The following is a 26,885-nucleotide window of genomic DNA, read 5'->3' on the forward strand; positions in this document are numbered from 1 at the left end:
TTTCTTTACAGCACTGAGATTACCAAGTTCTTTTTAGAAGTTCACACTTCTTTTTTTTCCTCTAATTAGAGGAGATCTGTCTGTCCCAGCTGCAGAAAACTGCCTTGGTCATAGGTAATTCTGAAGTAAAGCAGGGACCCTGTCTGTCCAAAACAGTGACAGGGTTCTAATCTGAAAATCAGATATCATGCATGGCCTGTCCATATGCAGACTGTGCCTCCCTGCACTGTATGTCCTCCTAAACAAGTGTGCTACATCCAAACTATGCACCAACATTTGCAGTTCTTTGTCTATGCTGACCCTTAAATCTTTCCTCCAAAATGTTTGTGTGGATGCTAGATGTTACTAGTGTAGCACTTGAGTATCTGACCTCCTGGGCCATACATTTAGCACTTTTCTTTCCCTTTTTTAACCTCAGTGAATATACAAATACACATGTATTTATATGTATACAAATATGAGTTAATACTGCAGCTAAATGGGCATTTTTGGAATCTGTAACATTAAGTCTGGCTGATTCCATATACTACTGGTTTTGAGTACTAATGCATTATTTTTAATTTATGCGGTTATTTTAAAGCTCTGAATGAACCAAGACTTCAAGAGCAGTGGCAGTGGATAGAAGATAAAGGGGAAGCCTACCTCATCTGTACTCCACTTTGAAACTTTACTGGCTGGGATCCCAGCTACATTTGGCAGGAGCTTGCTCTGCTGTTCCCAGCGCAAGGGTAGGCCAGGGATTTGCAACTTGGAAGACACGATAAGCGGTTGAGAAAGAAGCCTCTGAGTGTTGGGTTCTTCAGTATCTGTAACAACAACAAAAGCAACAAAAAAAGAGCATTAAAACTCCCAGTCAGTGATTAGATCAGTCACAGGAAAAGAAGGTTAATTTCTATTGACATATATGGGTCTCTCTAAACCAGCTGTAGTTTCTTATACCACAATTGGAGGAGTATCATGACTCCATAAGTCTGACTGTGATTATAATGTCTCTCTATAAATGTAACTACTCCTACATGGAAAAAGCTTTTTCCAACACAACACAATTCTATGCCAACAAAGCAGCAGGCACACCACACCACAGGTCAAATAATTTAAAATATTTTGATACAATAAATCACACCCACATTTAACAGTGGTACAATAGTACAAAGACTAACTTAATACCAGGGTTTAGCTGTTGTAACATAATCAAAAGCAGCACTGCTCTGCTACAGATTTCCTAGTGATTCAGTCCCAGCCCACACAACATTTATGCCTCATCCACAACAAACTGTTTTTCAGTTCTTCTGAGGAAAAAACACAAATGTCTGCAAATTCCCTGCTCCCATTTTAACAGGATGTTTTATTTGGAAAAACAACATTTAACTCCTCTGTGCTGCTATGGATTTTTTCTGCAAGGTCATTCCCTTTGGTATATAACTTATCCAAAATGGAAGGAGTGAGCCCCCATGCCATCAACCCCCAAGGTAATATCCTAGTGAGAGGGTGGTTTCAAACACATGTAGCTGCTGCTGCTGTTGTCTGGAGAGCAGCAGCAATTGCAGATGTGTGTAGGGGGAAAGACTGAAGAGCTACACCTCAAATGATGTCAAACCCATATGACATGCATGTTCATTTAGATCTAGATCCACTGCAAATGCAAAAGCAATATCCCTGCTATGAGTTCAGCCCTGGATGCTTCCCCATTGCCAAGTAAAATTGTGGAAACTTTCTGGAATCCATTTCTGACTGACACAGCCAACAAAAAACCTATGCCTAATATTGTTTACTAACATGGCTTCTTGCAGTCACTCACAAATCCCCGTGATAGTTTTATTTGGATATCCCACTTGTATTACAGATCCATTCTATTTCCAGTTGTGGGAGGCTGCTACTATTCACAATTCTCCCTGTCCTTACTGCTGTAGTTTCCATATATTTGTGCCCACAATTTGAGCACAAATTCCTGTTACAGGTTTTTACAGGGGGACTGGTCTAGAATATATAATGGGGCCAATATAGGATGGGATTACATTTGCTTGTGTTCTGCTCCTCCAGCTTAAATTTTGTTACTTTCAAGACCTACCCTTGTTTTATATCAATGCCCATTATTCAGAAGTTGACTCTTAGGCCATTTAACCAGTATTTTCATCCTATTGACTGTATTTTTAAATAGACTCCTTAATTTTTTCCTAACATCATACTCTTACTCTTGAAAGACATTTCCTTAAATGTCTGTTTATACTTTACTATTGTTTCAAATGTTCCTTATTGCTTCTACTGCTACTATAAATCTCAGTGAGAAAGGAAAGTCTTGTTAGTCTATTTTACCAAACAGTACCAGTACCTTTATCACTGTTCCTTTAAATTCCCTCCCATCCTTACACCTGAATTTTTTCTTTCTAAAAAGGTCCTTAAAAGATTAAAATCTAAGTATTTTGCTTTTTTTTTTTTTGCTTTCCATTTGCAAAATACATAATACATTGATACAATGAAATAATTAGCAGGGCCTGAAAAAATATCTGATGTACTCCAATTTAAGTCTCAATTTGGAAGAAAAACAGTAACTTGAGGTTAGTCAGTTTCATCACAGAGCCACAAAGATCTACTTGAACCACATAAGCAAAGAAATAAAATCTGCTTGCCAGCTCCATGTGAGACAGCAGAGCCAGATGCAGCAAGTTCATGCATTTAAGCCTGACCACTCTTCTTCTTTGCTGACAATTTGCTTCTACATTCTTCTTCACATTTAATGCTGCCTTGCTATCCTTCTCCCGGCACTGTATCTCCCTTAATTAATCTCCTATCTTCTCAGTTTGTTACCTTCCAAGAAGCTCAATGGCAAACACTTCCTGGCATTAACAAACAACCATTAACACTATTCATTCTTTTCTCCATACTCTAGCTTCAAAAGTGCATCAAGGTTTTAAGCACAGGATTTGTGTCTGTAAAAAAAACCTGGTATGAAGGGGTTGTGATTTCTTCAGCTCCAAATAATCCTTTTCCAAAAAAGGCAAGATAGCAGTACATGTTTTATAAAGTATCAGTAGAGAACTGTCAAGTCAGTATGGCAAGACAGGCTGAAGTACAATAATGTAAGTGACATGCAGAAAAAACAGGACAGCAAGCACAAATACCAGTAGTCACAGTTCACAAAAGTCTGCACAAATGCAATTATTTTAGCTTGAGTTTTCCATGACTATGACAGTAAGAACTCAGTGATCCATTTCCATCTTGAAAAATAAGTATTATGGCACATTTAGACAAATAATGGTACAAAATTACGTGCATAAAATACATACTTTGTTAAACAATACAGTAAGAAAATGTTCGAATTTTACAAACATAATTATGGAAGACTCTACACAGAAATGCATCCTAAGTAGTAGAGCACAGCTTGTTGGTGAAACTTTACCCAAACAGACTATTCTGCCAAACTCAAAAAGCTTCACAAACTCAAGCCAGTCTCCTTAGAATAAAAGAACTGCAGACAATTTAAAATGTTCTGAACTATTTGAAATCTTTGGTATTGTGTTAGATGATTCAAAGTCAACATGAAAATGGTATGTTTCTATCCTGCTTAAACAAAATACTTCAGATGACCCAAACCTCTCTTTCATCTGCTTTAGAGAAATTCTTCTCTTAATGCTTCATTTTCTCCAGAATTCTGAACTACATCATGCTTCAAAACATTGTAGCAACTTGGAATTTTTTACATCTTTTGCACAGCTCTTGTAATAGACAGAATCTTTCATACTTCACACACTCTCCACAATGCCTTTAGATCTATCTAAAAAGTGCTGGCAGACAAATGATGTTTTAAGATTAAAAGAAATGTATTAGACATTAATAATTAAAATTAAAACATCATCTTAATTTTTTCTTTATGTAATGTCCTATTAGTCTAGAATAATTTCCAGGGGTTTATGATGATGACCTCACTCAAAAGGTAAGAAATGTATCCCTTGAAGAACTGCAGTTACTCAAGTCTAATGAAAACCTTGCAAATTTTGTGCTGTATGGCAAATTGCTGAGGAGAAAAACCTAAAAACTTAAATAAATTAATTATGATTATAAAGCAAAAGCTGCACTGAAATTATGCACTGACTCAGTCCAATAATTAAAGAGACTGACATACTAAGTTTCACACATGCAAAATAATTATCAAATGTAAGACTGTGATGTTCTGTATTTGTGCTGTATTCTTTCTAAACAATGAAGATAAAAATGAATGCTGAACAGCTACCTCAATCTGTCTAACTGTATCAGTGAACATGCCAGAGGTTTGACACTGCATTACACATAATCTCGCAGTATGGAAGGGACTTTTGGAGACCACATGATGCAATCTTCTGTTGAGAGCAGGCATGAGACTAAGTTATCCAGGACCCCCTCAAGCCATGCCCTAAATATTTCCAGCGAGAGAGGTTCCACCTCTTTTCTGGGCAGCCTATTCCAGTTGTTCTCATGGTGAGAAATTTCTTCCTTATGTTGAGACAGAATTTCCCCTCAAGCAAATTGTGTCCATTCCCTTTTTTGCCACCACTGTGCACTGAGGAGAGGGTTACTTCCACCTTCTTTATAACTAACTTCTAGTTACTGGAGGACTGTGACTAGACTCCTTCCAAGCCTTCCCTTCCCATATTCCTTTGATCTTTCTTGATATGTAAAATCCTTCAACCACATAATAAGCTTGGTTGTCTCCAGTTTCTAGGCAAAGTAACAAATTTTGCCATCCCTCAGTAACACCCAAGAAGAAAGGACCCATTCTGCATATGCTGGAAAGCATCAGATTGCACCACACTGAGGTCGGGCTTAGTAAGTTTTTACATGTTACATTGTAATGTGTAAAAACTTTACTTTTCTTTCAATACATGCTTGAAGCAGTAAGTGAATTTGTACCTTTACAATTCAGGCTGGTGTATCTGTTCTTAAAAGTCATGGAAAAGTATTGAAATAAATACCAGTATTCATTTTGCACTCATCTTAACAATTGTGATAAAGTTCTTGGCAAAGTCTTTGATGATTACAAGGTAAAGAAACACAAAGTCTTAAAGTGTTGCTGTAATGAAATTTTTGGACACAAATGATGAATTTGGAATACATGTTGAGATGCAGTTTCATGAAGAATTTTGAGAAATTTCATGCTCCTTTAGTTCTGTGGCTTTTCATACGAAACAAATGAAGTACTGCCAATTTACCTTTAATTTCATTTGAAATGAGCAGCTTATTTTCTGTTTCCTCTTCTTTACACTCTTTGGCCTTTATGGAATCCTTTGTTTGTAGCACTCCACTAGGGAAAATAAGATGTTAATTTTTTATTAATACATTGTAAAAATCACTAAGCATGATGACATCTCCTGCTAACAATGCTATTAACACACCAGGATTCCCACACAAAGGATGTCATATCTTCATAAAATAAAAGGAGAGGATCTAATTTCTGACTTACACAGATGGCATGACTACTGAACATGAATTTTGCAATGAAGGCTCAAGAGTAAACTAAGATTACACAAATTGTATCGACACACTTGACTTCACAACTGAAACTGAAAAACATACAAATGAAGACAGTGGAAGTGTCCACAGCAGAAGATGGGAAGAGTGAAGAACACACCTGCATCTCCTACAAAGTCTTATTTGTTATGCAGGTCATTTTCAGGAGCTCTCTAAAACGTCTATTCCTTTTTCTTTCCCCCAACTTTCATCCACCCCAACTCCTGTACTACACTGACACACTGTTGTACAGTTTTTAATCATCCCACTAAAAATATCTGTGTTGTTAGTGTTTTTGCATTACTTTACAAAGGAGCCACTCCCTGCTGCCTGTGGCTGCTCCCTCAGCTCTGCCAGCCCAAACATCTGCAAAGAGAGAATACCTTATCTCTATTCAGAAAAATGGGGCAAGAGAGGCAGAAATAAGAGAACTTCTAAAAGGGGGTTGTATTTGCATATTAAAGTCAGCCTGTGGAAGATTCTTTTCAAACTTTGCCTTCAGGAAGTTTTTTAAGCCTGGTGTCTTACAGGAATGAAGCTTATATGAACTAGCTGACATTAAATGCATATTTATTTCCTTCTGCTTTTAAGATCTTGGGAACACTTTGGCCAAATCCAAAGCATCACAGATGCAGAGGTCTCAGAGATAAGGACATAAATAACATTTTCTAAAAATAGGCATCAGACAGAATGATCTTAATGCCAGGACTACAAGAAAGCACACTGCAGGAACTCATGTCTTGCTCTCTACCAGAAAAGCAGCCAACAAGAACCCACATAAATGTACCACAGATAGAAAAACCAAACTAGAGCTAACACCTTGTTAGACATCAAGAGTGTCTAACTTCAGAACATAAATCCACAGAAGAAACAGACTTGTTTAACTAAATTGTTAACATTTATAATATTAAATAAAATTTATATATTAAGTACTGTTTATACTATTAAATCCAAGTAAGCATTTGGGAATAAATCAGCTAGGAGCTGAAAGATCACAGACATCAACAGAAATATTAATTTGCAATTAATTCCAAAGCCACCACCAATGCTTACTGTAAATTAAGAGAAGGAAGAGAGATCACCAAAACCTGTAAGGAAACATGTATCTTAGTATTTTCTTGAGGACAATTTTTAGGGCGACTTATATCCAGAGATTTAACCTCATTAGTTATATACAAGATAGTATCATGTATTGAAGGTTTTGGGGAAGGAGTTGGAAGATAAACCAGATTTTCTTTTAAGAGGTAGTACCATTTAATTCCCAAGCCTGTGTTCACTCTCCTTAATCATAAATATTTCCAGAGTGTAATTCCTATTACAGTTAAAGTCTTTAGCTACTCTTAAGATAGTAAAAAGGTACTTTCGAATTCAGATTGAATACGCTGTAGGCATGCAATTTTCGGCTTGAATTTAATCTCAGGAACGTTCCAGAGGGACAGACTGAAGTTTTTACAGACATATTTTGCAAATCAAAATTTTCTACTATAACTGTATGCCCAGGTATCTCTTGCTAGTTAAAAAAATCAGAAGAAAGAAAAGGCGTAAGTAGGACTGGAAATTAGCTGGGTACCACTTAAAATTTAACACAACAAAATAAATCTCATGGTTGACTTCATATATGGCTGGTTCCTCAAAGGCTTCTATGAAATGTATTACCTGAAATATGAAGATATATACGACTGTTCTGAGGTCAAACATAATTAAGTCCATGCTACAAGCTCAGCAGCTAAAAAGCATGTAAGCGTATGTACCTGTATCTTCATGTGTACTTTGAATACACACCTAAAAAAGATCCACTGGGTAGAGCAATAAACCAAATGTTCAGTATTCTATAACTCTAGCAGTTCATATATACCTAATACTGTGAGTACTATTTTTCATTCCTTTTTTTCAAATGAAGTTGATTCAACTAAAGTCCTCTCTCTAAGTCCACAGAATGTGAAAAGCTAGATGAATGCAGATAGTCATCAGCATATGCAAACTGTTCAAATACAACTTGCAAAACCTCTGGGTATTTCAAACTTGGCACAAGGCTGTTACTCTGAATGAAAATGACCCAATACAGTGAGCAGATAGCATATGAAAGAGTTATTTTAGGTCTTCATAAAGGCAGCATTTGTAGGTATAAAATTACATTCGTACACAGAAGTAGGGAAAGAGCATCTCAACTTCCAACAATTTCTCTGTCTTGTAGTATTTTCTCTCTCCTTTGATAAGCATTTCTTACTTCTAAAACACATTGTGACACTTCTTTCCTACTATTTCCAATATAAAGACAGATTAAGAACTTTGATCTCTTTCCTCATTGCTTCCAAGAGTTCCACTGACAAACCACTGTACTGCATTGCCTGGTAAACTGCATTTTGACCTGATTTTCTCCAAACAGCTCAGACTTTGAAAGGAAATTATGGTTACCCAGGTGCCTTCTTTTCTTTTACATCACATAACAGGGTCTTCTTGCAAGGAGATTTACTTTCTGCATCTTCCTGCTTGGCTGTTTCTGGTACAGTTTTCCCAGATGATCGATGGTGAGCTGAAGATTTCATACCTACGTGAGCAGGGCTGGGGCATTTTCTCTCACTGTTTAGAACAAATTAACAAAATGTTTAAAACTGAAAGCAGAAGAGTTGTTGTTCTACTTACTTTCTCTATAGGTAGAGAGTCATTAGTATAACAGAAGAAATAGAAGGTTTTTGTTTGTTTTAATGAATACATACAAGTTTCTTACTAGCCACCAACAAAACTATATACCTGGGGTTTTCAGAAATCACAACACAGAACTGTCTTCCCCATGGAATCAAAGGCAAAATGTTCAGCCAAACCAACAGAAGCAGAATTTGCCTAATGTTGTTTTCATAATAAGCTATCCACTTTCAGTATCTCTAACACAAGAAAACTCTGAAGTATCATCTTCCTCCTAGCCCTTCTTTCCCTTCCACAGTATACTGTTAAGCATTTATGACCCTTTAAAAATATTATGCAGTCTCTCAATTAGGACAATGAAAAAAAATAGCATTTGACACAGTCCCTGCCATGAAGAACACTGCACAAGTTCTGATTGGCTTTGCTGGGACAGTACCCAGGCTACCTGCCAGAGAGTATTTAGATTTCTCCAACTCTACACTTATAAAGAACAATCAAAACAGACACTTATGAAGAACAATCAAACCAGACAGCAATCTTTGACAGCTGAGTATTTTGGTTTTTAAAGTATGGAGCTGAAACTGTTTCTGAGACTGTAATTTAAAATACCATCTATTGAAAATACACGGTCATTATGAGGGGAACTAGAAAACATTACAAACATTCACATTTTCACATTTACACTACTGTATCCCTTGAAAAGAATGGAAAGACTCTCTCCTTTTCCTTTCCTTCTTAAATCCTGTGTATGCCCACAGCCCAAGAAAGCCCAAGAGTCAGTGTCCACAATTTCTGACAGAAAATCATCACCTGAGAATCCATCATCTTGATGTCACATCCCTTTGCTTTTTTCCAGTGCTCCTGCTAGAAGCTTCAGCTACAGACTTCAGCATTGTTCTCGCAAACTCACTCCCAGTCATTTGATTCCCCACTCCCACAAGAATGACAGAATTCAGAGTTGCTATTCTTCAAAAAACAACACTGATTTGCAATCAGGTGAATAAGGCCACCCCAGCAAAAAAAACAACCAATCAAAACCAACAACACAAATAAATCATTTTCTTAAGTGAAACCAACTGGCAAACAATCCACTTGAAATTCCAATTAACCACTCAGTAGTCTACATAGTTACATAGAAAATGAAACCAAACTTTTGTTAAATCACACACAGTAAAATCAGCATCAGCTCAGTGACCTTTTCAATATGCACTGATGAAATGACTTTTTCCCTGTTAATAAAAATGCAGATAAATAGGCAGGCCTTTATGAAATCATTCAGCTGTTATACAACTACAAACTACATTGCAGAACACTGAAACAAAGTACTGTGGTAAGTCATGGACATTGTTTGAATTGTAATTACTTGATTATGGGAGAGGTGGATCTTTCACTTGCTTCCACTTTCCTGTTTCTGGGGACAGGACTGGCTGCAGGCATCTCCCCGCTCAACCGGTCAGGTAAGAGGCTTTCCTTGTTCAGGTTCATCTCTGAATACGGGCAGGTGACTGCACTGCAAGTTGAAGAAGAGAAACATCTCCTTATTCTCATACACTTCACTGACTTCACTCAGTTTGAATGAAATTACATTGGAGACCTGTATTCCAGAAGCAGAAGCAATCAATTAATATGAAGATTAGAAAAAAATGCAGTAAGTAGTCATATTAATCCATTGATTAATAACTGCAGCCTGACTGTTTTTCATGTTTCATTTTGACAGTAACTTATGTAGCACAAATCGTATTAACTTATTTTACAGCACACATTCTAGAAAATGGCTTGATTGATGTTTAGCTTGCTCTCTCATTCTTTTAATGGTATTTTCTATATAATACACAGGGTCTTTCACCTGTAACCACCTCTCTCAAGATAAAATTATATTCCCATAGTTATTTTTCCTGCAAAGGAAAGTGTTTCTATTATGCAATGTTGTCAGAAGCTGCATTGCAATGACACAGTAAGAGGAATGGTACACATACTCTTACTGCAGCAAATGCCCCACCTTTGCATATGTCATTTTATGATATTCCATTAGAAGACTGTGCTATTTTCAGTCTTTCCTACAGAAAGTCATCTCACTATACTATAAAAAGAGAGATTTTGACACTGTGCTTTGACAATAACTTGTAAATATTACTCTAACAAATGTGAAAGTCATGAGCAGTAGGAAAGGGAAAAAGAGCAACACAAACCACACAGAACTAGGATTTTATCTTTAGAAAATTCGGTGCAATATTCAGCTGATTAGTCAGGCTACATACTCATGCCTCAAAGACAATATCCCAAATTCTGAAAGGTATATATGCCATGAGAGTGAATAACAACATGAGCAGGTTTTAAAATCTGTATTTAAGTTACAGGAGAGGCTGAACTACACATATTGCTCTATTTGTGGTTCATGAGCCATGACACTAACTATAATACAAAATTACACTTTCATATTCATCAGTTTCATTACAAGGACCTCTACAATGATAAAATGTATCCTAGGATTTTATTTATTGACATAACTACCTGCCTTTCCATAAACTACTGTAATGTTGTATTCATTTCCCTGATTGTTACCTGCATGATTCCCAAACAGAAATGCCTAATATAAACAAGTCTACCTTGACTTGTGCCCTGGTACCTCCAAATTACAAAAACCAAATAGAAAACCAACATATTTCATTATCATGTTCTTTTTTCAAAGTACAAAATACAAGAAAGCCTTTCGTTCAAAATGTGACATATATTCTCCTCTTCCTATACCAATGAAGTTTTGGACTCCCACTGTGTATGAATCAACTCCTATCACCAGACTGGACCACTATTAGTAATCTCATCAAAAAGTTGGTGGAAACCTACATTTCTCTCAGCACTGGTATAAAAGGGGAAAATTCTTTATGGCTACAGAGGCCAACTCAGTCAGTCCTTCCTGGAGTCCTTTGCTGGACTCAGGTGTCCAGCAAAGTCTGATTTTGTCAATTGGTTAATTTGAAGACAAGACAGTATCAACCTTTTCTGGTTCCATAGCTGTGCTGAATATGAATTATGGAGGAAAACATGTCAGCTGATTATGATATCTGCATTTCTAATCAAGATGAAATCCCTGTTTGAGGTGATTCCAAGCAGATGGTATTCACTATGGCCTGTACAGTGTTTCCAAAGGACATAAAGCCCTTGATCCATTCCTAGATCTACACAGAATGGTTATTTTGCCTTCTTCTATGGACCTGAGTGGCAGTTCCAGCACCTCCACTGAGATACAGGCAATATGAAACCAGAATTTTACAGAGCAGAATAAGATATAGGCAAATGAGTGACTGGACTTCAAAGCACTACATTTGTAATAGAGTATTTTTTGTTAATGAAAATGTTTTTAAAAGACATGGAGCAGAATATAGGACAAAAAGTTTAAATTTCAGCATTTAACTTTTATTTCTAATTTCTCTTAGGAAGATTTTGGCATTTAATTTGAGATTAATCTAGATTTATGCACCTCTACTTACATTTTTCAGTCTACTGTTTTTTTCTGTCTTAGGACTAGTCTTTGCCAGATGTCTTAAAAGAACAAAAAAAACCCCATGAACTGAAATATAGGGAAGAAATAAAGAACACTGGGAAAATAGGGAAGTTGTTTTATATTTCCAATTCTTTATATTGCTGCATCTATCACAATGATGTCTTTTTTTCCTTTCAAATGAACCAGATGTCAAGATGAAAGACATGGGCTTCTATTCAGGAAAAGGTTTTAAGGAGCAAATGCTAGTGGGATTGAAGTTTTTTGTGTGACAAACTCATACCACTGTGATGAAACAGAGTTATCGGAAAGCCAGGAATGTGTTGGTTCATCTCACTTCTGCCATTCGTGTAAGGCAAAATGTCATCTTCTTTTGGCTTCCTATCTTCACTGGGGTGTTCTGAGTCTTAGTGTTTTTAAACAGTTAAAGCCTTGACTCAGCGTAACGCAAAACACTCCCAGTGTGGTATTTAACCTGAGTTGTGTATTATTAAGCAAACCTTACACCACAATGAAATACATACAATACAGCACAATATAATCTCAGCAGGTCTTCTGTTTACCAACACCATTAATATATTTTAAATTTAAAAAAAAAAGGAAAAGAAAACAAGAAAAAGCCTTGAAGTTCAGTATTTCATTAGAACTTGCCTGTTTATATACCGCTTCTTCCTTTAGTATCTTCTAGAAAAACAGAAGTTGGATGACAATTCAGTTAACAAAAGTTGTAATATCAAGAGTACTTTAGAACACTAGAATTAGATGAGTTGTTGGTTTTTTTGTTTTTAATTAATCATTCCATTTACTGTACCATTTTTTTAGAAACTCCTTGCTAGTCCTTTGATGTTACTGTTACTTGAGGCAACAAATAGTACCCTCATGATTTCCACTGTTGGCTTTGTTTCAACAAAACATGACATGAATGAACCTGTGTATGAGTTACAAACTTCAGATCAATCAGTAAATCCTTCTGAATCTCAATACCTCCAGGCTCCCGTTCAGTTTAACTTCTCTACTACAAAGAATACAAAAATTAATCTTTTTATTCCCACATAATAGAAATATTTAATTTAATTTTAATTTAATTTAATTTACATAGGACTGTAAGTTTTAGGGACAACACATCTCAAAGGCTTAGAAGTCTTGGTGTTTAAGTTACTTAATATTAAATTAGGATTCTTAACTCTTCTGTCAACTTGAGCCTGGATTTCTGCTCCAGCTTGCAATTAGTCTTAGCACACTATTTTGAAAATACCAGAAGCTAACACAGCTTCTGAAATTATCAGATGTCCTTGACTTGGGGGTAACAAAGTCTGCCAGAGGCACAAAAGGAGCATGGCAAAAAGTGGAAGCACCAATCTGAAAACCTCTGCTATACATCTGACAGGGCTGTACACCCTCCAGAGCTGCTTCCCAGCTTTGAAACCAGTTTAGCACAAAGATATTTCATTATCATCTGAGCTGCTTCAGTAGGCTCAACCAGTGGTTCAGTAAACAAATATTCACACTAAAAATACGCAGCCCCTCTGCACATGAGAAAAATCAGCCATCTCTAAATGCTGAAGGATCAACATAGCAGAGCAATTAGTTGCCTGCTGTACACTTTGCATCCTACTGAAATGACAGCAGCTTGGCTGGTGATACACATGCCCATAACAGAGTTTTTGAGGAAGTGAGCTGCTGTTCCCAGAGTCCTGCATGGGCTGAGTGAAAACTAAGCTTTTCATTCCTGATTTTATCACATCAGGAAAGATCAAAAAAGGAAATACAATGCATCAATTTCTGCTTCTTACACAGCACTCTGATGATTTCCTGTAATCACAGGTCTGGGATTTAAGTTAACAGAGGTTTAACACAATCAGCCCTTTCCAGAACTGTCTGATGGAACAAAGATATCCAGATACCATATCCCATTTGTGGTTATTTTCCAAACGCTTTTCTGTCAGTTTTAAGATCTCTCTCTAGGCAAGCTTACACAATTATCTTTTCCTTCTCTACAGTTCAAGGGTAGTTAAGATAAACTGGGCTACTGATGGGCAGTCATAGACCCTAGTGTTCTCCAGACATCTGGATGTGATCTTCTAGCAGCATGCAAAGTTTCTGAAGTACAGAGTCCAGCTGGATTACTCATCCTCAGCTACACCTGACATCAGAAGAGAACATAAGCCAGGACTGTCTCTTAGCCTGAAGATGAATAATTATAAAAGAAATTTACTACTAAAATATTTTTAATACAGGCTATTAGTCTTTACAACTGCTGTGAATGTTTTCCAAACCTGTGTGAAGCCACAGACAAGTTTCCTGGATTAGCTATACTGGCTGGAAATGCTACCAACCCCAGCTCCTCATTGCCCTTCATGTGCAAGCACTGCCAAGGGATGAGGTTGCATGGCAGCTCCAGGAAAATTCATCCACATCTGCTCAAACTATCTGCCTTGATGGGCTAAACAAACAGATTGGACTAATTGATAGATTAGACTTAATCTAGAACAGCCTATGTCCTGATGACCATATTTACTGGTAGTGATAGGTGATTAGTAAAAGACTTCCAGCAAAATGGTCCTGGCAACATCTGGGGGAAGTATTATTTTTCCTGCTGGATTTTTGTCAAGCCATGTCTTTACTTCAGTTGACTTTATGAAAACATTTTTAACTAGTCTGGAAACAAGGGATACAAATGTTCTCTTTCACAATTTAGAATGCACGTTTATCATCAAAGCTTTTTCTTTTTTTTTGAGAAAGATGCTTTAACAGTCTGACTTAAGAGCAACTGAGAACATCTGGCTAGGGCCTATAACCTTATGTAAAAGATAAAAAGAAACTTGAGACTGGCACTGGAATCAGATGACAATTACTTCAGCAGATCCTATAGGAATGGATGTGACATCCTGCTGAGCTGTTGCCCATGTTTCTGCACTGCACTTCTATTACAACACAGCCTCCACCACAGCATATTCAGTTCACTTCAACTTACACATAACACATGTAAAGTTTCTCACAAAAATCTTTACTCCTGGGGAGTTGACTCAAAACACTAACGACCTGTTGACAACTTGTCACTTTGCATTATTCCTAAACTTGAAAATTACTGCATGCATTAAACATCAGAGAGCATACAATTCACCATCATAAATATACAGGTGATCTGCATAATGCTACCAACCAGCACATCAGATGCAGTTTCAACTGTGCAGCACAAAACCCTACATTAACTGGTGAAAGATACCAAGTCCTTATTAACATCAACTTTTCCAAAAACTAAATGCTTTCACCCCTCTACATAATTAATCACTGAGGCTTTCATCTAGTTCCTAAGGAACAAGCTCTCAAAATTACTGCAGAACTACTTAGCATTTTAAATTATCATCTTTCCTGCACACAGGCATTTTATGCTGTAGACAGACATTGTACCTCATCATGAAAAAAAAAGATAAGCATAGTTAAATAGATTTCAAGGTTGGTGAGATAAAAGAGCCAAGGTGCTACCTGATGTGGATAATTACATGAATTTCAAAATGTCTTTGTTAATTCAAGAGAAAACTGATGATGCAATGCTAGAATTTTTGGGGTGACCTGTGCCTTCAATTCTGTAGACTCTAAATAAAAAATGTAATTATACTCCTCAAAATGCTCTAGAACAAAGCACATCACTACCAGCACAAAATAGCAGACTTAAAAATGTTATTTGCTATGGAACAGCAAATACCTGTTTTATGACCAACAAAACCTCTCTGGTTTTATTTTTATCTCCTAGAACTATCACTTAATGTGCAAATAATAGGATTGCTAAGACTGCAGTATCAAGAAAACACAATAGACTGCCATGAGCTTATTTCATTTCTTAGTATTCAGGATGAGTAAGTATAACAACTTTAAATACCATGGAAAATCTAGTTACAAAAACAAAAAGCTACATGAACTAACTAGACAAACAGCTCTTATTCATCCCTTTCCTGTGAAACACTGTAAATTTTAGTGCCAAAGTTTACTTAGAGAGAACATTATAATTGAAAAACTTTCCTGACACATTCACTTAAGGGGCTTTTTTTTCTTTTTTTTAACATTTCAGCCTTGGGCTAAGGATGGGTATGTTCACCCAATTCTAAGGAGCTGAGATAGCACAGGTAAGGAAGATAATACTCTGAATTGGAAGTCATCGCTTTATAGATTAGATGCATTAATAAATCATACAAGACTCAAGTCTACTGGAACATGAAATAAAGTGGGTTTCAGCTGAGCAACCGGGGAGCTTTTTAGGCACGGCTGACTTCATATTTGCAGTGGACTAAGTAGAGGAATGGAGGAGGTTATCACATGCTAACTGAAGGATGGTAACATCTTAAGTACTAACTTGACTGTAAGGAGTTAGCATAGTGCCTGAGTTGAACAAAGCTGCTCAAAAGAGAAGGTAGAAAAACTGAAAAAAAAACCCAAAAACCAACACAGAAGAACATGGATTGAAACAGGCAGAAGGAAAAGGGTGAGAAGAATCTGAAAGCCAGCAATGTGGCATACTGTGTCATGCTAGACCACCACCACAGCTCATATTAAAACGGGTTTTGTGACTGAAGGTACCGTAGCCATCTGCTTTCCTGTACAAACATCACGAATTCTTCTGCCTCCTCACAGCACAAACACAATGCCTCTGCTGCAGATAAGAAGTTCTTGCAGTGACAGATGCCTTTTGGACATTAAATATGTAACAACACAGTGAATTTTGCTGGTAGTTATCTTTTCTAGGGATGAGTCAAAGCTACAACCAGTGCTAATATGCCAGCAACATTTTGTGGCATAATTGTGGATGAAGGGGCATAATTCTGCCACCAAAAATATAAAGAGATTGCAAAGCTAACTTTTGAATAATGGTAGTTCAATAATATGCTTAAAAAACATGAGTAGACAAATAACCAAAGAGCAATCTTCTAGCCATACAAGAGCAGAAAGCACAGAGTGCTTTGAGGATCATATGATTCTATAATGGAAAAATTCCAGAAAACTTCTGGGAACCCTAATTGGCAAAAAGGTTAGAGGATCATACTTATGATACTTAATGCTCAACATGTTACATTACTTGTCATTTGTTACTTAAGTAGTTATGATTCACAGAGTATTGTAAGTATATTTTTAAAAATACATTTTTTTCTTAATAGATGTTTCCTATTTTTTCTGTCATTGTCTCACCACCCCCCATTCCATTCTCCCATGACAATGTCAACAGTCCAGAAGAACCTGGGATGTCCACATTTCTGTATTATATTTCAGAAGGTGTTACACAAAAGGATTTTTAGAAACACTAGGTACAAACAGCAAGCTGTTCAGGTTGTCACTTGGGAACATATGAACTGGAATTAACTTCTTAGCATTTTTCCAAAGCAACAAGCAAATCCTCACCTCTACAAATCAAGCAGAACAAAAACATCCAAGCCATAATAAAATTAGTGCCCTCCTATTTCAAAAGGTTCCTAAGTTATTGCTGTATACCTATGTGTATGTAGCATTTTGCAATCTGAACAGCAAGCTGAGGAATCCTCATAGGAACAAAATACAGAGAAGCTGCATCTATCAACTGTGACAAAAAATGATATTTGACAAATCTTATCTCAGCATACCCTGGTGAAACGAAGTTACAGATTGCTAATGTTTATTTCAGCACGCTCACCATGGCAACTGAAACCGTCGCATATTTAGGTTTACAAAATTTTGTATTTTTTTCCAGCTTGGATCTGTTTTCTTGTGAACAGCAACTCAAAAAACCCACATGTGCATACATCTCTCAATTGAGAGAATAAAATTATAGTTTCATAGCACATACCTATGATGACCAATATGTCTTGCTCTTTTAATGTGCCCAACTCCTTTACATCCTGCTGTGGGACACCCTCCATGCTCTAAAGCTTCCACCAATTCCAAGGGACCTGCATGTCAGGAGAAATTGCATATGAGATTTAAAAAAAATACCTGATCTTTACAAGTTATACAAATATGCAGGAATACTAAAGTCTCATAGTAAATATGAAGAAGAAATAAGTAAACAAAATCTAATTTTGAAGTACTTTAACTATGCATTCTGCAAAAACATGCATTCAAACAGAGTAATCCACTGGAGAAATAATTTTGTTCTGTGTGAGTACATCTTTAGAGGAGGGCTACCTCTAGATAGAGAATGCAAATTTTCAAGGAATTGTATGACTTGAAGTTTCTTTCCTATTAACTACCTGCAGCTGGAAACTGGTTATTTTGCAAGAGACAAACTAAGTTATCCTGCTGTTCCTGAAGACTAGGATCTCACCGTAATGGGTAATGACCTTCTCCACTTTTAGTTCAAGTTTTCCAATAAACAAGATGTGAAAACAAAGGCTGAAAATACTACTAAAAAGAACAAGTCATCATGACATATATTACGTATTCCCTAGTCTATGTGTCTATCTGAGTTTTATCAACCTGTTAACGATGCCTGTGGAGACATTAACATATATAGCTGTCAAAATTAGCTTTGTCTCAAACAAATTTGTACATCACCCATAGTTCCACAGCAAGTGAGAGACACCTACTCCTGTAAATGAAACTGGAAACACCTGCTGCACACCTGCAAACATGTACTGTCTCTCTAGTACTGGTTTTAGCTGGAAAGTGCATGAATTTGTATCTCCCCTTACAGATAACAACACTCACATAAAAAGCTCTATTTAAATAAATATTCTGAGATGAAAGAGAAGATTCCTGCTCACAGATAATGAAAGATGGAGAATTACTCCCCATAATTAGGACAGTCAAAAAGCATTTTTAAACAAATGTTCCACCTATGCTAACGTTACAACGCTATGATGAAACTGAAATTCAGTGACTTTTGTAGTCTTTAAAATGGTGCAACAGATAACAGAACAGAGATTTTCTCTTTTCTAACTTAATGCAAAATTGGTATCTGTAACAACAAAAGTTAGTGGACTCAGAGGAAGAGTAAACTTGTTAGGGATGCTCTTGCAAAGGAAAGTCCTGCCTCACTGATGCTCTTGTTTTGCAAAAGCTAGTTCTCTCTACAAATGTTCTCACTTAAAATATTCAAACTCTAAAAATGTAATTTAAAAGAGCAGCAACTGACTGTCAATACTTCTGCAACTGCTTCACTGCTGCTTGCATCACTATGATATGATATTAAAAATCACACAAAGATATGGCTCTTATCTCCCTAACCGGTATCAAAAAGGTCATAATCCATCATCATGACTTCACTAATTCTTAAAGAGAAACACCATGACTACATAAGTATTTGGATCATAAGACCATCACGATGACTGTTCTAGACTAATATTACTAACATCAGATAGCATTCACACAAAGCTTCTGATTTTAAAGGCAGTGATCTGGACCACATCATTAAAAGAACTATTTTAGAGACTGAAGAAAAAATAGTGTCTTGAAATATATTTTCTTTTTTTTTAATTGTATTTACATTATAGTAACTGTCAATAAAACTGTCTATTAAAGAGCAAATCATTACTGACTGTTGATTTTGCACTGTATGTCACATTTATAATATTTTGCATATCCTAGCTGCCACTCTTCCATGGTCAGTGCTGGAAAGGAAAAAGCATGGTACATGTGCCTTTTAATGTCATTACATTACAATATGGGGGCTTACTAAGTGGGGGCTGAAGAGGGTGTCCAGTTTTTGTACACCAGCCTGCAGGATGAATATCAGGACTATCTACATCAGTCCAATAATCATAAATACTATCCCAGCCATCAAAATGGACCTAAAATGAAAATAAAATAAAAAAGGAGAACATTAAATTTTAGATCAGAAGAATTATCTACAAAATCAGTTTCCCTAAGTAATCTTTAAACATTACATGTCCATGGGAGAAGTCACTTTAAGAGAACTATCAATGTTACACAAAAGAACACATGTACATTAGATTCTGGACCCACACATAATCTCACTGAAGTAGAGAGAGCTGTCATGGTTGCTTACTATGTCTTGCATCATTAGGCTTAGATCCCAAGAATAAAGCAAGACAACTTTAATTCTCACATTAATACTTAAATTAAGCATGAATTTCTATCTTTCTTCTCCAGAATAAAAAAATTTTGAATTTCCTGCAAAGCATTAACAAAGGAATAAAAAAATTGCATTTATCCACAAAAAAAACCAAGCAAAAAGCCCCCAACAATTTTACTGAAGCACACTGTTAGAAGTAGTAATTTTCCTACAATCAGGCTATAGAGGATAAGGAGTTGAAACCAAAGAGAAAATGAAGTATGTGACTTCCCAGAAAACCACTGATATGGGCCATGCATGCATTTTTTTCAGATAAAAGCTAAATATCTTCAAATCTTACTTGACCTCTGTACTAGTAAATAGCTCGGATCTCTCATGTGCACGTGTGTATGCAGATATACAGAGATCCATACAGAGAGAGCTCTTTCAACAGTAGCTACAGAATCAAATTACCACCCTAGAAGTTACCAAATCCTGTCCTTTTAATAAATTAGATCGGGGGGTGTGTGTGTTTTGGTTGTATTTTTTGCATGATTAACCTAAAGTTTGGATGGAAAATGTGTAGGTGTGAAAATACTAGTTCTGATAACTTTCTACCACCAGTTAATTCTAATTCAAAATGAAATGTCAGCTGCATTTCCTGCTTGAAATACCAGGTATGCCTAATAAATCTGTACGAATTGCAAACACAAATATGTCAATCTAATTGGATAACCTGTACGTGGTAGCTCTTCTAACAGTTCAGGGCTTCAGCAAGTAAACATTTTTGCACAATAAAATAAAAATAATTCAAGCAGAAAACTTCTGGAAAATCGTTACTTCCTAAAATACAGTATGTGAGATCTAAAGTCTGTAATTAATATGAACTTCAAAAGCACAGCAGATCAAGGTTATTTTTTGGTATCTCACATCTCCCTCCTTGAAAGTTTATACAGACAGATCCAGTTACACAGGTCAAATATTTTATGGGCCCTAGTATAAATACTGTAACAGCCTTTCTACATTTTATATTAAACCACTGCATTTCTTGATTAAAACCACATCAAATCTTCTCAAAGCAATTTTCCAATGTATTCAACTTTGCTCTCTAATTACCTACGTCAGCAAATTTCACTAAGAGTATAATAAAAAAAACCCTTCCAAAGGAATTATATGTCTATTATCAGTGCAAAGGATGAGCAAAAGCTTAGCATGAAACACCAATGCGACTCATTTCTTCCTGCACTTAATTTTACAACTAAAGGATTTTGGTTTTACAAAGTCACTCAAGCAGGAGAGTACAGTAAGGCAGAGAAACTTACTTTTACTCTATAGTCATCAGTATCTACAATAGTTGCTACTCTGATAAATACTGGATTTCTCTTGTCAACCACTTCAAGTTTCATGTTTTTCTGAAAACCATGAGAAGGTTTCTAGAAAAAAAGAATGGTATTATGTGAAACACAAGAAAATCTCAAAAATCTCACACAACAATTAAGTTTATTAAAACAATAGAAAACTTTTTGCTTCCATTTTCTCAAATCTGCACATCCCCCCAGCAAATCCAAGTATAAAAAGACCATTTAAATCTGTATTAATAAACTAGAGAAATAAACTAACTACTTTGGGATTCCAGGTTTTCCATTTAAGCCTTCAAAGTAATTAGAGATCCTTAGCTTAAATCAGTTGGGTTTTTTCCTAAATTCTCCAGAACAGTTATTCCAGAGATTTTAGCCAACAGTTTCAATGCAGCATTGAATAAAATACTACATACCAGAAGTCTGACATGTCTATGAAATTATCTACAGAAAACATACTTATGTTTTTTAGTATGTATTTTCACTTTGTGGATCAAACATTCTTTTTCAGTCTCCTACTGAAAAGATAACTAATCCAGGATATAACAGTAAATATTCAGAATAAACAGGACCACATATCTGTTTTGCAATACTATTTTTTGAGTATCAGATTTTATCTTTGACATCTACAGTTGTGAAGTCTAAAGCAAAAATTATTTCCATTTTAAAGGAACATACGCAGATGATGTTATGTGGTGTTGGGTTTTAATTTTAGATTTGTATGAAAATAACACATCTGTGCATCTAAGACTTTCCATAATATTGGTGCTTTTTTCCTTAGCTGCAGCTTAACAAATATATTTCCTCCCAAAATACAATATAAAATACTGTGACTGTCTCAGGAAGACTTCACCCAAACTCAAACACTCTCACCATTTTATATCCACTAAGTCTGCTTTCCTAGTCTCTATCACAATGGTTACCATTATTTTGTATATGTTTACCATTATATTAGTACAGGAATCATAAAATCACAGAATGGCTGTGGTTGGAAGGGATCTTAAAGATCATCTATTTCCAACCCCCTTGCATGGAAAGGGACACCTTCCACTAGACCAGGTTGGTCAAAGCCCCATCCAACCTGGCCTGGGACATTTCCAGGGAGGGAGCAGCCACAACTTTCTTGGACAACCTGTTCCAGCATCTCACTACTCTCAAATTAAAGAACTTTTTCCTAATGTCTAACTCTAATGTTCTCTCTTCAAGTCTGAAACCATTTCCCCTTGTCCTCTCACTACACACACATATAAAAAGCCCTACCCCAGCTTTCTTGTAGATATTGGAAGGTTGCTATCAGATCACTTCAGAGCCTCCTCTCCTCCAGGATGAACAGCCTCAAATTCAAATTCATAGGAATCAGGGAAGGGACTTTGTCCAAATATGAAACCAAAGGCAGAGCACAACTGACCCTCAATCAGTCATGCTCTCCCTTCTCTTCCTCCTCCCCTCCACGCTCGAAGCCAGATGGCCTTGTCTAAACTACCTTTTTGGACCTACATCATCCCCATGGTCTCTGGAACAGTGTTGAGCTATGCCAGCTAGCACTCTCCCAGTTTAATGCTGTCAATGCCTGCACATTTGTGGCACATCCTGTTCAGTTTCCCAGTGCAGACAGAGTCAGATGTATTCCGCAGGCCATAAGTGGGACATTACCACTGCTACGCCCCACTGCTGAACACCAGAGTGAGATATTTAAGCATGGATGCTCTGAGACAAAAGGAAAATGTTTGCTTTTAGCTGGATGTAGTCAAGGTCACAGACTTCCATTGTTTTCCCAAGGACTACAGCTCTCAGATATAACCAAATACCTTCCTAACCCCTACTCTGAGTATTCTTGCTCATAAGATTGAGACACAATTTAAACAATTTCGGGTGATAAGCTGCAGGCCAGTGATAAAAATCTGGTGATCTACTGACTCCAGGAACTGTTAGTAGCACCAGAGTTCTGTGGTGCTTTCATTATGCCAGCTCTTCACAAAATTTTATTCAGAATTAGTGACCCTAATCTGGGAAGCTGAGACAAACCAGTTCACTTTCTTCACTGAAATTCTAAGAGTTCAAGCAAGATGGGCATTCAAGCAAGATGGGCATCACTGAAGAAAGCAGCAAGCAAAAAGATGTATGAAAAGCCTGTTGTCAAGTAATAGGCTTGTTAAGCATAGAAGTTGCCTGTGCCCTAGTGACAAGCTCACAGAAGATATGAAATACAAATTCATATCTTTCACTACTGAAATATATGAAATACATATTCTCTCCTGGCTACTACCAGAGACAATGGCAACAAGCCTGACCTCCTACAGTGACCTAATGGCTCACTGTATTTTACTGCACCATTTAAAATATATAGATAGAAATACATATGGTCAAAATATGTTATGATGATTCAGTAGCTTCCTCATTATTTCTAATAACTAAGCAGTAATTTCCCATAGCAAACTACATTCATTAGTAATATTTTGCAACATTTAATCCCATTTATAATGATTAAAAATAAAGTAATAGTGAGTTATAACAAGTCTCTGATTTTTTAACAGTGAACTTCAAATTTGCATGAAAATAAACAACCTATTATGCAACTAATTAACTGGATACATTTAATGACACAGGAATACCATCTATGTATGCTCTTCTTAAACTCATTGATCAGATACACTTTAAAGCATGAAAAAAATCTAAGCATTTTCTCACCACTTTAAAAGCCCTTGCAGGTGCAGGTAATGAACTGGTCTCTTCCAAATACTTCTCCCAGGAAAAATGCTTAGCATGTGGATAATCTGGCACAGAAGAAATATAAGCAAAATTAAACATTTCAGTGCAAAAATTCAAACTGATGTCTAATTTACAGAATGCCTAACACTGTTATAAAACTGCTACGATTTATGTTTCGGATTCATAACATAATTACAAGAAATGCTGTTCTAGACTGGTTCTGACACATTCACCATGTAGGTTAAAAAGCCCAATGATCTTCTCATACACAACAGTGAGAACTCAGCAGAAAAAAAAATCACAATAAAAATCACAATGATTCAAATATGAGAACGCAAGTAAGGTGGTCTGGAAAAATCTGTCCACCTAATTAAAGAAATTCATTCAAGTATTACAAGCCTAATCCTCTTGATCCTGTATTTTATAAACAGTAATGTACTGGCAAACAATCTAATCAGTGACAGCTTTGTACCACAGAGAGCACACCTGACTACTTGCTATTCTTTTAATTAATTTGTTTTAACTAAATTTTTGAAAAAATACCCTGGACATTTACTAGAAGAATAATTTACAGATATCATCAAAGATGATGTTGCTTCTCTCAGGAAGTGCCCTGTTTCCAAACATCTTATGCAAGAAACACAGCTTTGTTCTTAAAAAGGCTGTCCTTCACCTTTAACTTGCTGTAGATGTTTAACTGAAGTTTAAACATTATGGTTAATAACCTAGACAAGAACAAAACCAACTCTGATTTGATTTAAACGGGATTTCACTGAATAATAGGCTGTAATTAACCTCCTGACAGATTGCTTTCAACTTTTCAAGATTGCTGGCTATTAGAACTTCTGTCAAAGTTGGTTTTAAGTAATTAAATTTTCCCATATTCTCAGACCACGAGATGATAGCAATTTCTGCAACAGGGCATTTAGATAATCCAGCCATACACAACAGTCCTGAAAAACACTGGCCTTATGTTTTTTATTAATTAACACAATTCCATTCTTCTGTATCATCTCTCTCATTGTATGTTCCTCCTTCCAAAGAGCTCTTACACTGAGTTTGATCCCATGATAACCTAAGTGTGAGGAACCAATCCTCAGGATGTGTATTCTGGGAAGTGGTGAGAAACACCATTTACACCCTCCAACAAAACAAAAGGACTGCCAGACAAAGGACTGGCTGGTGCCTAAGGAAATGGCCTGCATATGGGGACAATGACAGAGATCAGGACTGAGGAGTGAAGTGAGGGAAGGTCTGCTCCAATTGTTCAATAGGAAATGTCTCAAACTCAAGGAGGGCTTTGGGAGTTTCACTGACACCAACCCTTCCCTGGCTGGCTGGATCCAGGACTGGTGATTTTCTGTTATCTATCTCTCTCAACTTTTCTTCTTCTACTCTCTTGCTTTCTCTTTCCTGAAATCATTAAGTAACACAACGCTTACCACAATTTTTTCCCTGGTTTCACAGCTTGGATGTACACGTATTGTGACTTTTGTGATCTAAACTATCAGCCTTTCAATGACTGTGCAACCTGAGCATCTATAATAATCAGCTTTTATGAGCTACTCCTTCCATAGTTCTAATTAAATCTTACATGTAAATACAGATCTTGAGTGTTGTTTCACCTTAATCCAATCAAGGGGTATCAGAGAGTCGAACATACCATAACATTTAAGTCACTTTTCCTGGGAGGGCCAGGTCTGACACAGTAAGGTTGGATCCCAGCCACACCTAGGCTCCTCTCTGAGGAGTTTAGAAAGCAAGGGGATCCAATTGGTGTCTCCCTGGATACCCTTATCCAGGTCTTATCAGTAAGGCAATCTTCTCATCAACTTGCATATTTAGTTCACAAGGTGTTTTTCTTATGCAACGTTCTCAGACACCTGGAATTTGTTTTATCACCATTTTTACAAAGTGAGTCTTGGAGTAAGTGAATACCTTCAGCCCAAAATAGAAACTTGTTCAGATTCCAAGGGGTATCCTCATGGGCTGATGTCTCTTTACTAAAGAAACATATGTGGGCATACTTAATGTCTAACATCTATTGTACTTCTACTTTTAATATATTATGTCCTGTAAAAAAGTCTGTAACTGCCCTAATACTGATTCTTAATTACAGAAATAAACATTCAGAAGAGGTAATAATAAGCTTTTTGCAGTTTTCATGCTGCTAGCATATCTCCTTAAATCCTTCAGATGTCTAATAAGATACAAACCTGGTGGGGTGATGAGAGTTCTTTTATGTTCTTTACACCATCCAACAGGATGAATATGTGGGCTAGCTGCCTCACACCTGGAGGGGGAAAAACAAGAGGATTGATAATGCAGGTCTTCAAATACCCTATTATGCTCAGAAAGCAAGACATACAAGAAGGATCTAACAAATTCTAAGCAACCTATGACATCTTAAACTTAAACTGCAAACATAACCTGAAGATACAAATGCATTTAAAACAAACCTGTTATCACCTAAAGAAGCATAAGGATTTAAAATTTAATTGGAATACTAAAAAATCAAGCACATGAAGTTAGTAGTAGATCTCCATTTAGAAGCTGTAATACTGGATCTGAAAAAAATCCCATACAGTCTCTTCATAGAAACATGTTGGCTGGTTTCAGAAGTAATGAACTCTGTTCATTACAAGAACACAGTAATCCCATTCAAGACAGATGGGATTTTGCATTGCTAAGACCTAAGACCAAAACTTTAAACCAAAAGCTTAAAGACACTGATTAATGATTGAAGTTGCACCTGGAGACAGATTAGAAAATCAAGCATAAATGCAATGCACTGCAAATTACAAGTAAAAATTCAAAACCAGATTCTGAGTAGTCTGAATGGAGCTATCACCATGTTATAATAAACTCAGCAGCATATAAGCAAAGTACACCTGAGAAACACTGCAATTAAAAAAGAATAAAATAGCATTTTAGACCCCAAACTGTCTGAAAGAATCCAGAACTAGGGATCCAAGACTGCTTTAAAAAAGATGAACAAACAGTCTTCATCAAGACAGTAACACCTTCCCGTATTTTCTGTCACATACATCTGATCTTGCACTAGTGCTACTGTCTGTGGCATGCCACAAAAACCACAGAAGACTAACAGAGGCTTTGTCCTTTTCCTTCTTCACAGTTAATGAACAAGAGGGGCAGCACTTGTTTCTTCTATCTTTCTCACATTGTAGTTTCCCACACAAGAACTTTACATGGATGA

General features: G+C 36.5%; 1 protein-coding gene across 10 annotated transcripts in view; it reads right to left on the reverse strand.

The window, feature by feature from the left end:
* Positions 1-26,885, reverse strand: part of L3MBTL3 (L3MBTL histone methyl-lysine binding protein 3) — a 74,240-nt gene that overhangs the window by 4,503 nt on the left and 42,852 nt on the right. For 9 of the 10 annotated variants that reach the window (XM_071740956.1, XM_071740957.1, XM_071740959.1 and 6 more), the window contains 9 exons: positions 25,885-25,961; positions 23,648-23,733; positions 20,924-21,034; positions 19,263-19,377; positions 17,436-17,538; positions 9,488-9,634; positions 7,897-8,061; positions 5,184-5,275; positions 643-806 (listed from right to left, as the gene is read on the reverse strand). In XM_071740956.1, the coding sequence (XP_071597057.1) occupies positions 643-806; positions 5,184-5,275; positions 7,897-8,061; positions 9,488-9,634; positions 17,436-17,538; positions 19,263-19,377; positions 20,924-21,034; positions 23,648-23,733; positions 25,885-25,961 (1,060 nt within the window). The remainder of the gene's footprint in view (positions 1-642; positions 807-5,183; positions 5,276-7,896; positions 8,062-9,487; positions 9,635-17,435; positions 17,539-19,262; positions 19,378-20,923; positions 21,035-23,647; positions 23,734-25,884; positions 25,962-26,885) is intronic. The other variant, XM_071740962.1, reaches the window with a different exon arrangement.

The sequence above is a fragment of the Heliangelus exortis genome, chromosome 3 (genome assembly GCF_036169615.1).
Source record: "Heliangelus exortis chromosome 3, bHelExo1.hap1, whole genome shotgun sequence".
NCBI lineage: Eukaryota > Metazoa > Chordata > Aves > Apodiformes > Trochilidae > Heliangelus > Heliangelus exortis.